At 39.0% G+C, this 17,714-nt stretch overlaps 1 protein-coding gene across 2 annotated transcripts in view; it reads right to left on the reverse strand.

Annotated features, from left to right (window-relative positions):
• LOC145997220 (uncharacterized) overlaps positions 1 to 17,714 on the reverse strand; it is a 136,649-nt gene that overhangs the window by 16,815 nt on the left and 102,120 nt on the right. For both annotated transcript variants that reach the window (XM_083133992.1, XM_083133991.1), the window contains exon 4: positions 2,779 to 3,000. In XM_083133992.1, the coding sequence (XP_082990118.1) occupies positions 2,779 to 3,000 (222 nt within the window). The remainder of the gene's footprint in view (positions 1 to 2,778; positions 3,001 to 17,714) is intronic.

Raw genomic sequence — 17,714 nt, forward strand, 5'->3', positions numbered from 1 at the left:
TGAAGGTTCAGTATGGAGACAATTGTTTAAGTCAGGGGAGAATGAACTAAATTAATGGATTTGCTGGTCATTCTGCTGTTTCACTGCTTCAGTCGCCATGCAAACTGGCATCCACTCTGGTGTTCATCACTGACATTACGTCTTCTGTCCTTAAATCTTTCCACCCATTCATATGCCATATTAAGAGGGTACTTTGTAACTCTTGTCAAGTTTTTCCATTAATCTGCCCACCCCTTGTTCAAACAGAATAATCAAAGTAAACAATGCGTTAGATCAATAAAATTTAGTGTAAGTGCAGGAAGCAGGTTATATTTCCATATTCTACCATTTAATCTAAATAATAAATGCTTCATAGTTTCAAAATTCCAAAATTTGGTCTTATGTGAGAAGTCACACTAGATAAACTTTATTAGTAAAAAAATTGTCCCTAACTATTATAAAGTCTTCTGAAAAGTTCTACAGAAATGTGGATTTGAAAGATTTGTCATGAAGTTTACAGGTATATGCCTGAGAATTTGTCCTGGCATTTAGCATTATTATTCTCGGACCATTTGCTCATGTGTCAGTGTTGTGTACATGGATTCTGTGTAGAGATTTTGCTTAATGAACCAACCTAATACATATTAACACGTTAACTCTATTTATCCAATTCATTACTTGTACTGGCAAAACTACTGTTAATATGAAATGGCAAAACTTTTTAGGTTGGATATCGTTTGTGATTTCGTGAATAGATCAGATTAAGTAAATCTATGAACTGGTTCGGCAAACTATCATTACCTCATGTTTGATTGCTACTGTTAAGGGCATGCAATACAGTTTCCACGAGAGTCTTCCCAAGCCCTTCCATCCGTGACAGTGTGCCAACTTAGCTCTCTTGGAGCCAGATCTGGCTCTTTCGTGTACTTGTTCGGCTGTGAACTGGGATGCCCACCCCCGTGCCCCACTATGATGCCATCACTGGTTCCGGCCCACATAGACCAACTTCTGTCATAATTAGACATTTTGCAAGTGACATGATATTGTTATATTGGCTGCGTCGCCTCACTCCCTCTTATCTCCCCAGCTACTTCTTTATAGCACAATGTTTGATGTGAAATTGATATAATATTGTTATCAGGGAATTCTTTATTTTCGATTTCATACCACCATCGGTGGATTATTGAGATGGGCGATGCCGCCGGATGTAGATGTTGAAAACTAAGAATAAATTGTCATCAATTTAGAGTTAACGATAATAGCAGTGCCTCACCCCTTTGACAACTAACATTACCCTAGAAGGCACTTTATCCAGCCTTCATAAGTCTAGCTCCATGAAAGTCAGTTTTAACTCCATTTAAGGTGAAATTTAGTTCTTTGTGCATTAGGTTTGGCAACACTGCCAGGAGGTAAGGAAAAAGCATTAACCATATGGGAGTATGATTTGATTCGTTCTCTTGGGAATATAAAACTTCCGATGGAATAGAAAGAGATGTCAACGGGAAGAGGGCAGTTCAAAGATGAATTTCACCAGCGGAAAAGTCGAAACTTCCATTTGATTAGCCGTAACTTCATGTTGAAGTTGATTCCCCATAAGGAATACATGGGATTCCGAAAATTCTTATTCATGCCTGTTATATATACAACACAACAACAGAAATTAACTTCAGCAGGCAGTTTTCTCATTCTTAGCAGTATATTACAAACCTATCATTAATCCACCTAGTACAAAAAATACTAGAAACGTGCTTTAAAAACTACCATACAAGATTCTGGATTTTCTGGATTTTCTTTCGGAGGGGGTTGGATTTATAAAAGTGGATATCACAGAGCTACACTATGTACCCAAAAGTCACCGGACACCCAGTGCTGTTCATTCCAAAGACATCAGCCAGGTAACTAAAAAGATGTCGAACCTCCCTTCGCTATTATTACAGTATTTACTCTTCCGGGCAGGCTTTCCACTAAGTTCTGGTGTATTCCTGGTGGAATTTTTTCCATTCGTTCTGTAGCCTCATGAATAGTTCATAGGTGGTTTTCAGTCGAGTGTGTCTGGCACGCAACCGACACTCAAGTTCATCCCAAAGGTGTTCTACAAGGTTCCAGTCGGGACACTGAGCGGGCCATCTAAGCACATCGCATGATTGTCCTCAAACCACGATGCAATGGACCCTGCTTTATGGGCAGGAACATTATCATGCAGATAGAGAAAAGGGCCCATTCCAAACTGTTGCCACAGTGTGTGCAGCATGCTATTCTCTAAAATGTCCTAAAAACAGCACTGTTCATGTTGCCTTTGACCAAAACTAATGACCCGAGCCCAAACCTGGAAAAACAGCCCCAGGCTACCGCCACGTCCACCTGGGTGTCTGGTGACTTTTGGCTATATAGTTTACTATCTAGATAGGGGTAGGATACATTGTAAAATATTTTGCAATTACTTTTTTAATGGTTTCAAAAGTTGTACAAGGACAAAAATGGCATTTGGAGATCATTTTAAGTCGAGATTACATTTACCACTTGTTTTTTCTCGAGTTCTTTGCTGCTTTCATTTCAAATTTTATTTATCTTGAAATTTTGGGAGGGGCTGTAGCACCTTCAGTTCCCCCCTTCCCTGCACACGCCAGTGGGTGTGAATTGCAAAGGCATGGATTGTGTAAAATATTGTTATGTTGTTCGCAGATAAAAAAAATCCTTTGCATAAACAACCAGACTAATGAAGCCATTGTACACTTCATTCTATTTGGACTTTATAAACTCTCACTAAAAAGAAATTACACTTCTAAAAATTGTACTTACAAAATATTGTGTAGTGTCCCATGACATTTGAAGTACTGTATCATTCTTGTATCGTTTCATTAAGTTCACCAACTCATCTTTGAATAACTTCACAAATGGAGAAAGCTTGACATGGTATATTGTCTTGTTGTATCGCTCAAATTCAAATTTATCCTGAGCCCCAATTAGAACAGAAGCACTTGAACACATCATAATAATAACTCCACACACAAAAATCCCAAACTGTCAAAAAGATGGAGTCATAATAAGATTAATAAATTAATCAGAAAAAACTACTCTCAAAATTACATTTACTCTTAATCAACTTGTATTCTAGAACTGGTAAAAAGAAAAATGTTTAAGAAGTTTCTGAAACATTCCCACTCAGATTTATGCTACTCTACTCTATGTTTAAAATACTAAGCATGTAGTTAGGTTACGTACAATTAAATCCAAAAGTGTCACATGAAACTCATGTTAACTTATTGAAGATATAGAGGAATTTTAAGACTCCATCAGTAACTAAATTTGTGTATTTGGTATTCTAGGCTTCTGAGGTGTAAGGGGTGACCTTCTGGTAAGGACCTGAAAGTATATCCAGGTAACTGCTTCTTGCAGGCCATCAAGGCTTTGGCACCTGGATCCACGATCAGGATAATCCTGTATGGAGTCATGTTGTCCTGTTTGTCCTTGTGTGTGCTGAGTGCCCCTTTACAGCCTCACCTTTAATAGGTAAGATGATTTTTAGTCCTCGGAGACCAGGAGCAGTTGAACAATAAACAATGTCTGTACCTTTTGGCAATTTTTCACTAAAATTTCTACACAATAAGTCATGTATTTGTGTCCGTAACACGATGAATTAATTATTTTGCTGAGAAAGAGAAACTGTGAGTCGGCCATCATGGTGCAAACCCTCAGTTGAACCCCATAAGGACATCTCATGCCATAGTGAAGGTTCAGGCAGCAGGCAGAAGCTCGGGGTGGCTATATGGGCAAAATACATGGAAGAGGATACTGCTAAACCTATATCTCAAAGAAACGGACATGCGCAGTTTGTGCTCTCGCAACAGAAAGCACCACTCTCGCTGCGAGTGAGACCCAGCTGCTTCCTCCCTTCCAGTGTTGCCTTGTGAGATTCAAGTTTAAAGCGCATTCATTACATATTCAATCTTCTCTGTGGAATAATTTTTGTGCCGAACGTCTTGGCATAAATGCAAAATTGTGGCAGAGAAGGATGAGTAGAAATGAATGAAAGGTGGAATTAGATACAATGAATTAAAATAAAAGAGACTTTAATATTATAACTTGTGCATGCATTCAGACTTTTTCCTTAGACAAGAACGGAAGACGTGACAAATCCTGTCAGTGTCAATATCTCAAGTTTGTTTCTATGTTAGTGTTTGAAGTGTTTGGATAATTGTTACAAAGTATTGACAAAGATTGTATCAGTGGCGTCTCATCCGTTGGGCCTTCCGGGGCTTAGCCCCTAAAGAAAAACTGACGTATTCACGTAATTATCAATCACCATAACGCATAACTATCACACAGTCTTTTAAAAGGCGATTTTTACCCACGTAAATTCATCGTCTGTTGCAATGGATACGACAGGGCTCCTAGCGGCATTGATGTCAATTATCGTTTTCCGGGGCACGTCGCAAAGGAAGGCGTGGCCTACACCCACCTACGCTACAGTGAAGGTCACATGCTAGCAGAGAGAGGAGGGGAGAGTGCAATGGATTTGGGTGCTAATTCGGGGCTAATTCCGTTGCGTCGCGTTCGATCTCGCGTGTTGTTCTGTAGTGTTTTGGTGGCTTTCATTCGCTATGTTTGAGTGAGTTTGGCAGGGTTGATGTTCGAACACAAATTGGTGAAGGACATAGGCTGTCAATTACAAGACACAATGAATTTGTCTGGAAAAATAGGCATATATTAAATAGAATTATCGATTGCTTAAAATTCTGTGGTCGACATGAACTTGCTCTACGAGGACATAATGAAAGAGAACAATCTTTAAACAGAGGCATCTTCCCAGATTTATTATCCCTTCATAGAAGAGGGAAAACTAAAGAGGGAACTTCGTGTTCTTTATTGTAGTGAAGAGTTGAAAAACATAAACTCTATCAGTAGATTGCATTCATTTTTTATTTAAAATTATTTAGAGGATACCTTTTCAGAAACAGTAAAAATGGCAAACATAGTTTTAATAACTCCAGTGGCAACAGCTGAATCTGAACGATGTTTCAGCACATTGAAGCGTATTAAAACCTGCTTAAGAAATGCAATGGGACAAGACAGACCAAATGCTTTGGCACTTGCTTACAATAGAGATAGAATACATTTCAAACATAGAGGGCTTCAACGAAAAAGTAATAACAAAATTTGCTGGACAGAAGAACAGGAGTCAACGTTCGTAGAAAGGTATGTTTCACAACAATACCTGTTTCTTTTGTAATCATGTGAATTGTCATTATATTTTAAATTCTTCAAAAAAATAAGTCCAGTTTTGTAGTTTAGAAGAAGATAAATACCCATTTTTTTGTAATTCATGTAATTTGTCATTACATTTTAAATTCTTTCAAAAAAGTAAGTCCAGTTTTGTAGTCTAGAAGAAAAAAATACCTATTTTTTGTAATTCATATGAATTGTCATTATATTTTAAATTCTTTAAAAAATAAGCCCCGGCCAAATTTGAGGCCACGAGACACCACTGAATTGTATTGATGCTGTGAGTGAAGCAAAGAATGGACTATGTTATGTCATCTGATACAGTGTAGCCTAGTGTAGGTGTTGCTGTTTGCACAGGTAAGAAATGACCACTAAAATGAATCCAATTAATGTAAACAAACTTTCTCGTCCATTGAAAGAAAATTAGATATAAAGCGTGTGCTGGTCGACCAACTTCAAATTTGAAGAAAGAAAATGAAAAGGTTTCAGGTTTGATTTCTAGAACCACGCACTTGCCTTTGCTTGCCATTTTCCTTTAGGACCATTGTGATTAGTCATTTTTTAATTGCAGGAATGGACGTCCGGAAGGGGAAAAGAGGGCACACCCACCTGGAAAATTAATGTCAACCTAAAACTATTCATTACACACATATAATTTCATTTCAGTCACAGTAATTTATGATAATTATTATAAAGGCATTGCAGGTACTGAAGGAGTATTTTTTGAGAGAACAACACTATTACAGGGGAAAATGTGCCTCGTTTGTCCCCCTGAAAAAAAATGATCTTGCTTCCCATCCCTGGAACAAATCCTGAGGGCATCCAGGATTTTCCAATAATGCCCCAAATTTCTTTCATAGATGCACGATTTATTGTAAAGGGTGTTCCGTATAGAACGCCGAATTTGAATCGAGTGCTATTGTTTTGTTTCGAGGTTGGCAGACCTGTTCTTACCAATGTTGGCATCTGTTGTCATGCCGATTAATGTAGCCTAAATTATTTTGAGTAGTTTGTTGTGGTTTCCTTCTGAAAATCCTCGAATAATCCAGGAGCGTGAAATCCATCCATCCGCTGAGAACGACTGTGTGGTGTGGGTTTTGGCAGGTGGAGTGTGATCTTACAACCTGTAATTTCTTCTTATGGGGGTGTAAAATAACAGGTGTATGCCAACAAACCACGAACCCTTTCGGAACTGAAGGTGGAAATCATACGGGTGATTGAAGGCATCGGGACAGACTGCTGCTGCGAGAGGGTTATCAATAATTTTGTGAAGCGTATAAATGCATGCAGACTCAGTAGGGGTGGACATATGCTGACATTGTCTTACATACGTTAATGGGAGATGTTACTGCTTACATATATGTGAAATATAACTATTTTCATGATATTTTCCCTATTTTTATTGAATTTTGTAATTCGGCATCCTATACGGAACACCCTACTTTTCAGCAGCCCTAAATTTATTCGCACACCTCTACTATGAAACCTCATTCTCACAGATGAAAAAAATATGTACCAATCTTTTAAGCTCTTCCCCCATCCTTTTGTTTGGCGAAGAAAGTATATTTGCGGAAACTGAATATGTGTCGTATGACTTCTGTGAACCCACAGGAAAAAAATGCACGAGCCGCGCCTATCAGAGACAGTATAGTTTTAGTTCTTGTTAAATAATTAATGACTGAATTAGTTTTATAATTTGTCCTCCTCCGTAGTCGAGCGGGTTAAGTCGTTCACTCGCCTTGAGATCGTTCGCTGCGGGACGGCGTAGGTTCGAATCCGGCTCTGGTCGGAATTTCTTCGGCCTACGTATAGGGCCGGTGGCAACCCACCATCGTGAGGAAATTGGGAAGCTCCGAGTGAGTGAGCGAACCCGGTCAAGAAGACCTACAACAACGGCTGGGGGTTCGTCGGGCTGATCACCCGTCACCCAAATACTGGTCCAAGACCTCCACGCTATAACAGGTGACGGAGGAACAGTGTGGGAGGGAGACCAGCAGTCGGTAGGGAAGCCAAGGCCCTTCAAGGGCTGTAGCGCTGTGGGTTTAGTTTAGTTTTTAGTTTTATAATTGAGTGAGGAAAGTTTTAACAAACATATTTTGTTGCTAGGGGCCTGTCCTTAATTTTGTTTTAGTTAAAGGGCTTATCCCCATACTGCATGACATAGGTGTAACTTAGGACCTCACTTTGGGAGGGCAGAATCAAACTTAGAGCTTAACTTAAGTGGGGGGGAGGATGAAAATATTTTAAAGCCCATAAAAATATAATCCAAAACTGTTTTGATAAATAACTTACATTTGCAAAATCATAAAAATTACTCATTACATTGTTTCTCAGGTTCAAGGAGGTTAACAAACTTATCATTAACTTATACATTTCCATAAACCTGAATTTTTTTTTTTGTCCCTGCCAAGTTATGCCTGTGCTGCATGATGAGCAAATTGGCCTATGTGCTGATGTGCCCATACTATAAAAATCAATCAATCAATCTCAGCATATATTGTCTATTTTGTTTCTTGTTTAAGATAAGATATAGTTTCACAATTTTTATCACAATATGGTAGAAATATACCGATGCAGCTCATGCTTCAGGGCAGGTGATTTTGATCACATTTCTTACCTTATTACATTTTTGTGGTATATCTTGACTGTAATACCCAGTGTTTTGGTTGGTCTTTCACCAGAGGTTCATCCATCTGTGGTGTGTGAGTTTGTTTAGAGGGTGTTAGACTAAATTTATACCCAAAATGACCATAAATCGGGCCTTCGTGAAAATTTTAAACATGTTGAGAAAATGTAGAAGGAGATTTGGGTGTGAAATATCAAAGGTTCAACTATAACGTTCAAGAAGAACACCACACTAACATTAGGCTTTAAGCAACACCACACTAACATTAGGCTTTAAGCAAATAACATATTCAGTTTAGCAATAGGCGTGGTGCTATGCACAGGGGAACACTTTACCTTTACCTTGGAAAGAAGTTGAGGATGAATAAGTTAAGTCAGAAATAAATTTCTAGTTTCTTTCATATGCATTGACATGGGCATCTGAGAGGGGAGAGGGATCGAGGACTGATGACCTCCCTGGAAAATGTATATATTTCACAAATGTAATTTCATTTCAATCACAGTAATTTGCATCCATTATTATAAAAGACTGATAGGTGGTACAGATTACTGCAGGAATATTTCAAACTGATGTATTGCATTTAGCTGCAATTCACCAATTGGGTCCATTTTAACACAATTTATTACAAATTGTTTCAAAAGATCATTTAAAATCTCATAGTGGCTAATAGTCACAATCTTTTCCCCAGCCCTACTGTTGAAATACAGTAGCCATGGCATAGGGTTTCAGTACATTTCAATTTACAGTAGAAGATAGTTGAAAACAGTATACATTCTGTAAACAGTAGAAATTTTCAGCAGGGCTAATTTCTAATTGTAATGAAATTTCCAAATCTACAGCTGCAAATAATTGGTTCCAACAAACTTACAATTGGATACAATTCACCAATTGGAAATTATCCTGTATTTCTAATTGGTTTCTCTTGACATTCCTTTGATACCTTTATTGGGCATCCAGCATCCAATTAAATCCAATTCATTCCAATTAAAAACCAATTCAATCCAATTAAAATTTCAATTGGAACCAATAGGCATATCTAGCTGGGCAATTCAAAGTGAATTAAAAACATTAGAAATAATTATGTGAATTATATATTAATGAGAAAGATATTTTTTCTAGAAACTTGGACCATGGCGGCCAACTGCCATTTTTGCAGCACCACTGATAAACCAAAGGTGTAAATAGCATAAACAACATGCAGGGAAAGCACAACTCCCAGCCCCACACCACATGCATGTAATTCCAATTCCATTTTTTCTTATCTGTTTCTTTGCTAAACATGATTTTCTTCATATAGTGGCCCATCAGTTTAACAGCTGTAGCTTTCACCCACTTCAAGAAGAACCAGTGTGCTTGCTTCTACCCTTGCACTCCACTTTAGTTTCTACCTCCAACTTTAAAAAAACAGCAGGAATGGCATTTTTCAGTTTCCCCAATGTTTGCTTAATGCTAAGCAATCTCTAAATACAAAACAATAGACCTCCTTTGTCTGTTTCAATGTTAACTGATGAGATCAAACCTGGCAAACATTTTTTGCCTCAATGGAAACTAACAGAATATTCACACACACAATAAATGCAACCAACGACAACATCAGATTCTTCTTGAAACTTCTAGGAAACTAAGGTGGCTTTGACATTTAGCTGCTGCTACATGTCAGCTGTCGCTCGAAGAACTAAGTACTCAGAGATGCCATGCTAGTGTGCCACCCAACGTGGTATAGTTTTGTGTTCACCATGCTACTGACAACATCCATTCAGAATCAATTATTTCTTTAAAATTTATTTTGAATTTTCTTTTCTGAAATTCATTTCTTGTCAAAAGTTTTTCAAAATTAATTTTCTCCAACAAGTATTATTTCTTTTGGCTTTCTTGGACCCCCTGCTATTGGTATCCAGGGCACATGCCTTACTTGCCCCACCTTAGGTATACCTCTGCTGATAACAACAGCTTCCAGCATTAAAAATTATTGAAAAAGTAGTGTGCCAGCAACTCACCAAATTTGTTGAGGCGAGCAATTACAGTAAGGTTTTCGCAGTAAACATACTACAGCCACTGCACACACAAAAGTAGCAGATGACATCCCTCATTCATGGATGAATGGAGTTTAGTCATACTAGTCCTCCTAAACCTAAGCAAAGTCTTTGATAGTGATCAGCATGATCTACGTTTAGCTAAACTCAGATATTATAACTTCAGTCCATCAGCAATCAAGTGGTTCAACTCGTATCTTACAGACAGACACAAGAAGTACAAATGTCTGGCATTTCACTATCATATTCAAAATCTATGCCAATAAAAAACTGGGGTACCTCAGGGGTATTATAGGGCCATTATTGTTTACTTTATACATGGCAGACTTATGAAAAGCAATACAGGGGTGTAAGGGGTAACCTTCCACGTAGGCGCCCAAAAGTCAACCTCACATCCACATAGTACACCCTGGACTGCATTTTACAGACGAACGAGGCTCTGGCGACTGGCACTATGGCCAGTATAATTTTGTGTGTGTTGTCCTGTTTTCTTGTCCTTGTGTGTGCTGAGGGCCCCTTTACAGCCTCAGCTTTTAACGAGTCAGAATATTTTAATGGTTTAGTTACAGCACGACGTTACAGTTATGTTATTTTATTTATGATAAGGGGCTGGACCCCGTATAATGTGACGGGTGCAAAATAGCCTTTGAGTGCTGATGCACCCAAAATTTTAAATTCAAAAGCAATACAAAAATCTATATATCATTTCTATTCTATGCTGATGACACACAGATATACCTACTACACCAATAACAGTTAGATGCGATGGTAAGGTCATCAATGATGAATTGGAAAGAATCTCCACTTGGTGTGATTCCAATGGACTCATATTAACCCGCGATCGCTCGCGCCTTCATGTGTCACGCGATAACTCGCGTGTTAGATTTTTTCTAACAACTTGTTATTTTTCAGTTATCACTTAATATTTGCAAAATATATTTTATCAAACATGTTTTATTAAACACTGAAATCATTTTACATTGTTACAGCATTCTTCTTTATGAATATTTAAAACATTAATGCAAATAAGCACATTAAAATACAATTTATTATTGATATAAATTCAAATTCAAAATGTTTTATAATTGAGGATGTTCCTAATCAGATTCAGAGTCAACTTCTTTTGCAGCACATTCACGGCAAACATAAACAGTTGTTTCTGTATGTTCTTTACATTTTGGGGAGGAACACTTACTACATGAATGATATGTGAATCGATTCTTTCTTTTGGGACAATAGGCACATCGGGACTTTTCCTCTGATTCAAGAGTTCTCTCAGTTTTCGGCAGACTTTCAATGCTTGCAATACTTTTTATTTTCTCCTTCAGACGAAGTGATACATTTGGAACTGACATCCGTCTCATCATACGTGGTTTTGTAAGCATCATACTAAGTTGCATAACAAATTTTCTACGAGCCAACAAGTCGCCTGTATTTGTTTTGTAAATTATCTGAGCATTTATTACTCCAATGTTGAGAAGGCTGAAAAATATTGTGAGAGGCCAGCGATTGCTTATTCTTGAAACAGAATATTCAGATTTCAGACGATCTACAACATCCACTCCTCCTTTTGTGAGATTGTATAAAGTAATCACTTCTGGCTTTTTTGCCTCTCCAGAGTCAGGATCAATGCCGTCGTCATTATGCATGGTGGAAATCATCATACCATTTTTTTCTGTTTCTTCTTTGGCACATAAGAGCAGAGGAGACAATTATTAGATGGTTTCTCTCCAAACGCAAACATGCTGCTGTTTCCAAGCCTTTCCTTGACAGATAAAAATTCCGGTGGAATTTCTCTTTTATTCAATCGAAGAGTTCCTACTAGTGTCAACCTGTGGTTGGTGTAAAGTTCATTAGCTATAGGTATGGAGGTAAAATAATTGTCCATGGTCACATTCCTTCCGCTGTTGTCAATTGGACGTATTAATCGCAAGACCACGTTTTGTGCATCATTGGGAACTTGGTAAGGCCCAGATGGTTGTTTTCCTCAGGGTTTTGGAGCGGAGTGTACTAAAGGAGCGCTCCGGAGCGACTTCGAAGCGTCATTTCAACTCCGCTCCTCGCTCCGGAGCGGAGCGTGGTACGACAGCACTCCGATCCGGAGCGGAGTGGTTCGATTTCTTGAGAGACACGCTCCGCTCCGGAGCGGAGTGGTTCGACTTTTTGAGTCGCACGCTCCGATCCGGAGTGGAGCGTGATATAACAGCACTCCGCTCCGGAGCGAATTTGTTCAGCTTTTTGAGACGTACACTCCGATCCGGAGCGGAGCGTGATACAACAGCACTCCGCTCCGGAGCGTGGTGCTTTTGACAGCACGCTCCGATCCGGTTAGGAGTTGTTTTTTTTACACGAATGCTGTAATTCAACTATGAATAATGGAATGTGCCCATTAAAGTCGACTTACTTCCGTGACGGAGTGGTTATAGTGAAACCACATGGAAAAGAGCCTGCAGTCCTGTTTCCACGTACTCTAGTTGTTGGTCTGTATGATCGCCCCCGCTTGGAGGGGAGGGACAGAGTGGATCATGCTTCCTTATGGCCCTAGTCGAACGGGTGAAGGGGGAGGTGCGCGGGGACTTTGGGCCGAAGCTTTTTTGTTTGTGTTCGCTCTACAGCACAGCACCCTATGACGTCAGGGATCCGTAGGGTGGTTCAAAACCCGGCATGGGCTTGTACAGGGCCAACGAAGTTAGTAATAAGTTTGTTTTATACACTTGTATGTTGAATTGTATCTTCTGCAAATATGCTGTATAAAGAAACAAACTGCCAGAGTACTAATTTAATCATAACATCAATCATCTCCATCTTCGCGATTAGCCAAAAGCGACAAAGAAGAGAAGTAAAATGAACTAAATCAATCAATCAATCATGCACATTAAACATTGGTAAAACAATACAAGAATGTTGTTTTGGCTCAATAGAGAGAGAGAGAGAGAGAGAGCTATAGTACGTAAATTGTTCATTTGATATAAGTTGAAATATGAATTACGTAAATAGTATTTCTGTATTGAGATGAACTATTTTGTATTGTGACTCTTAGATATAAGAGTTTGAATGTTATGTGTTGAATGGGTTAATTTGGGGATTTGTCCGACCCACCTCCCCCATACAACAGACAGGTTCGTTTTGTGCCGTATTCCGTGTTCCTTGCAGGTGACTCAGTGCAATCGGCTAGCGCATTGGTCTTGTGCCCATTTCAAGAGGGAAGGAGAGTGAAACTGGCACATAGCTTGTTTGTGTGTGCTTTCGGGGTTGAGAACTTCGTTCGCTGCGCTGTACGTTGCGTTCGACGTATCCGTATAATAGAGACATCGCCTTTGCCAGACAGATCCAGTGTTGCCAGTTGTATTAGAATTATACTACACCAATTCTGTCTAGATTGTACTCTTTTAAAAGTATTACTTGCGCGTGTTGTTCTTCTCTTCACTGTCATAAAAAGAAGCCTTTAAAAGCTGTGTTCTCTTGTATCATTACATGCATATTATGTGTGCTTGTCAACGGTGATGTATGGACATTTAATGAAATTTTTAAAGCCGCTGATACATGGACGTCTTCAGGATTTTTTCCAGGAAGGGACAAGCAAGGTATTTTTCCAAGGGAGGGGGCAGAATCAGGCAGAATTTCCCCAAAGTAGTATTACTAACTTTAAAAAAATTCTACAGTTTGAAGTTGTCATGTTCCTGCAACGCCCTTGCAATAATTAATATTACTGTGACTGAAATGAAATTATATGCCTGAAATATATACTTTTTGATTGACTTTCATTACCGGGTGGCGTGGCCCCCTCCCTTCCGGACGTCCATGCGAATGGAGAAATCATTCCAACCAGTCTCGGTTAATGGAATTATAAGGTGACTAGATTTGTTAAATCAATATACAAGAACAAAAAAGAAAAATCCGTAATTTTTAATTCTATGCATCATAAGCCACGAGAATCATGGAAGATCTATACTGTAATAATGAATTGAAGGAAACCATGCCGAGTTTTTATTTATAGTTTACCTGTTCAAGTAGGAATCGAAAGGTGCACAAAGAGAATTACAAAAATGTATGTAAAAGAAAACAAAGTATTTCGATCAAGTTATTTCTATAATTGTAATCAACAATGACCAATTGTCCTTTCAACTAAGTATAAGTTTAAATTTGTCTTTTCCGGACTATTACCTTTGCCTTGCCTTTAATCGTACATTTCTCATGATCCGTAATTTTAAACAAATCCTAGATAAGTCGGTAAAAAAATAGGACACCGAAACTATGGAAAAGAAATATACTGTGATAGAGAAACAAACACAAAGGAAACACCAATGACAATAACGCGGGTCAAACCAACACCATTTGTCGTTGAGAGCTGAACTCACATCCACGAACTCGCTGAAATATTCCCATGGAATTCGTTATTCGTCTGATATTGAATACCCAATGATGCTTTCTGATATTAAATAGACATTTTTGAAGTGAATACATTATTAGAACTTTGCCAGATTTCAGAAAACACACACACACACACACACACACACACACATACGTAAAAGACATGCATAAGAGGTTGTTCGTTTGTAAATGAATTTCCAAGTTGTATTTTTATGCTCTTGTGAATAGATGTAAAGGAAAGTGAAGTCTCTTATTGTTAAACAGAATTACAAATGTATATTTGCTTAAGGATTAATTTATCACAATATACACTGCAATTATACATTCAACATACGTTGAAACAATGCCTTTTGTTATGGACTTTTGGTGGATTAAAGACTCAACAATACGCTATCGAGAATAGACCTACAGTTTAAATCCTACCTAAAGTGTGATTCGAGCCACTATGTCCCTCCACCGGGTATCGATCCCAGTGCTCCTTCATTACAAGGCGACGTTGTTACGACTATGTTATCGGGGTACAGCGCGCTACTTTTTTTTCAGTTCACATTTATCAATTCTCTCATTATCATCGTCGCGATTAGCCAAAATTCAAAGCTAAGTAACAAAAATCAAATCAAATGACTTGATTGATTGATTTGGTGTTTTAAGTCCACTTTATGCACAGTAAGGCTAATCGGGACTGGACCTACAGTTTAAAGTGGAATCCGAACCACTTGTGCCTCCACCGGGTATCGAACTCGGGACCGCTTGATTACAAGGCAATGACGCTACCACTGCGCCATGGGGGAGGCCCGTCAAATCAAATGACATCAGTGAGGAAGGCACGTACTATTGCTCGCAGCCCTGTTTTTCAAAATAAAACCATAAAATTCAGGACATGACCCTATGCAAGTAGATAATATTACATTTTGTGTTTATTACGGTTATTAAGGTTTATACATCTTGTTTCGACTTATCTGCTGACTACACATTGTTCATTACTGAAAACTTGCTTTCAATTTGCTGTGTACAACGTACTCAATACAAAAAATATTTATTTTATACGTATACGTTTTCTGGCTTTCCAGACTCAGAAAGTTAAATATAGCAACATTCCATTCGTCGTTTTCCAAAATTTTTGCAATTTTCTTATAACCACCATGCCTATTTCCAGGTTACTGCTTACAAACTTGAAATGTTAGATATGGCAACCAGACATTTTGTATTTTTTGCAGTAGTATACGTATGTAACCATTAAATACCTATTTCAACTTCCTGCCTTTAAAATTGGGAAAAAGAATCGATATGACAACCCTGTATTTCATACTATTTAAATTCCCCTGTTCAGCTGTATACAAACAGCATTCCGATTTTCGACTTTATACCTTCATAAAAGTAAACATTTTTGGTTAAGCCGGTTTTCAACTTTCTAGTGTCAGGATTTTTAAAAAGTTAGATATGAAAACTCTGTAGCTATTTCAAATTAAAACGTTTCCTTATTGGCCTACGGTAACATTAATAAGCATGATTCCGATTTTCAACTTCATACATTCAAAAATCGAAAACTTAAAATTAGCAACCTGTCTGCCTTTTATCTTCCTCCGTACAAGTTGCTTCGGCTTTCCTCTGCGCGCTCCTGACCTTTGTCGAATGGATTTTCTGCAGTAGTTTCGCCAGTGTTACTCGAACCAATATTCCGGAATAACTCACTTCTCCCGCGGCGTGGACTGTAACGTCGGGCCGATATGCCGAAGTGCTTAGCCCGAACCAGAAGTTGAACCGAAATGAGTTTCAGTCGCGATCCCTGGTGGCACGAAATGAGAGAGTGGTTCCATTCTCTCAACTTATAAAACCACAGGTTTTACCTGCTATTGAAATATATTGTCCCAGAAGTAGTAGTAGAGTAGTAAAAGTGATAATGAGAATGTAATAATAATAATAATAATAATAATAATAATATCGCTCTCTTCACGAAAACAGTCCAGTGAAGATCGAAGCTTCCCCTTGCCTTCTCCACACCACTGGCCCTCCAGGTTTGCCACACTTCTTCTACGCTTCACAGTTGACACATTGCGCGTTGTACGTCACGGACACTGCCGGCTTGTAACGATTCCTTTGAAACTCAATGTATTCATTACAAGCCGGCAGTGTCCGTGACCGTACGTATGCGGTTGATTGTGCCTTCCCTGGTGTATTGTGTAAGGACTATTCCTTACTTATTATTGGCAACACTGTAGGTAAGTGACGTAATCTTTTCTGGACTGTTTCCGTGGCGTTAGCTTTAGTAATAATCAGTTTTATAACAACAATAACGGGTGATTTTCAAATGCCGTACAAATTCCACGAACAAAATTACTAATGTACTCGGAACCTTTGATCGTTAGTTTTCTGTATACACTCGTATTATCCAACCTCGGAGCGCTCCGGAGTCGCTCCAGAGCGGAGTGGGCAAGTTCTTAGAATATCGCTCCTCGCTCCGGAGCTGAGCGTCACAAGGTATCGCTCCTCACCGAAGCGGAGTGAACCCTTTTCTAAAACTTCGCTCCTCGCTCCGGAGCGGAGCGAGAAATTTTCCGATTCCCGCTGCTCCGCTCCGGAGCGGAGTAAGACATCGCTCCGCTCCGGAGCGGAGCGAACCATTTCTTAGAATCTCGCTCCTCGCTCCGGAGCGTGGGCAACAGTCGGAGCGTTGATCCGCTCCGCTCCGAAACCCTGGTTTTCCTGCATAAATTTCCATATTTAGAGTGTAGAATGTTCTAGCATCACAGAGTGCATATATTTTTATGCCATATTTTGCAGGTTTATTTGCAATGTATTGTCTGAACTTGCATCGTTCTTTGAATGCTTCTAACATCTCATCAATGGTAGTGTAAGCACTTGGCCTGTAACTATTCATGCAGACACTAACAAAGTCATCGAATATTTCTCTAATTGGAGATAGGTTGTCTTCTTGCTTCCTTTGTGCTCGTGTAATGATATCATCAAACCTAACAGCTTGGAGAAGAGTGTGAAATCTTCGTTTGCTCATTGACGCGATGAAAAAGTCTGGTGCAGTTCCATCTGTGGCCCACAACTCATCTGTATTTAGGTGCTGTGACTTCTTTACTCCAGCAAGATATAGTACTCCTAGGAATGCTGAAATTTCTTCAAAATCAATTAGAGGGCAGTCCCGTGTATTACGTGAGTAGGAAGGTGCCATTTCCTTGAGCTTTACGTTTGTGTATTGGACAATACGTGTGATTAGAGAATCCGGAAAGAACAGTTTCCAACAGTCTAGAATTGACTTCAAATTCTTGGCCCCACCTATCACACCTGGTAACTGTGTGACAATATTCTGTCTGGCGATTTTACTTGGTGGGGCTTTTTGCTTGAACCATATTGTTGAACCATCTTTGCCTCGATACGTATCACGATTCACATGTCTTGAAACTGTCACAGAATCATCAGAATCACTAACTGACTGTTCTGTCTCGGTATGCACTTCCTCATGTTCTGATGGA

The sequence above is a fragment of the Lepisma saccharinum genome, chromosome 13 (assembly GCF_977018435.1).
Source record: "Lepisma saccharinum chromosome 13, izLepSacc3.1, whole genome shotgun sequence".
Lineage (NCBI taxonomy): Eukaryota > Metazoa > Arthropoda > Insecta > Zygentoma > Lepismatidae > Lepisma > Lepisma saccharinum.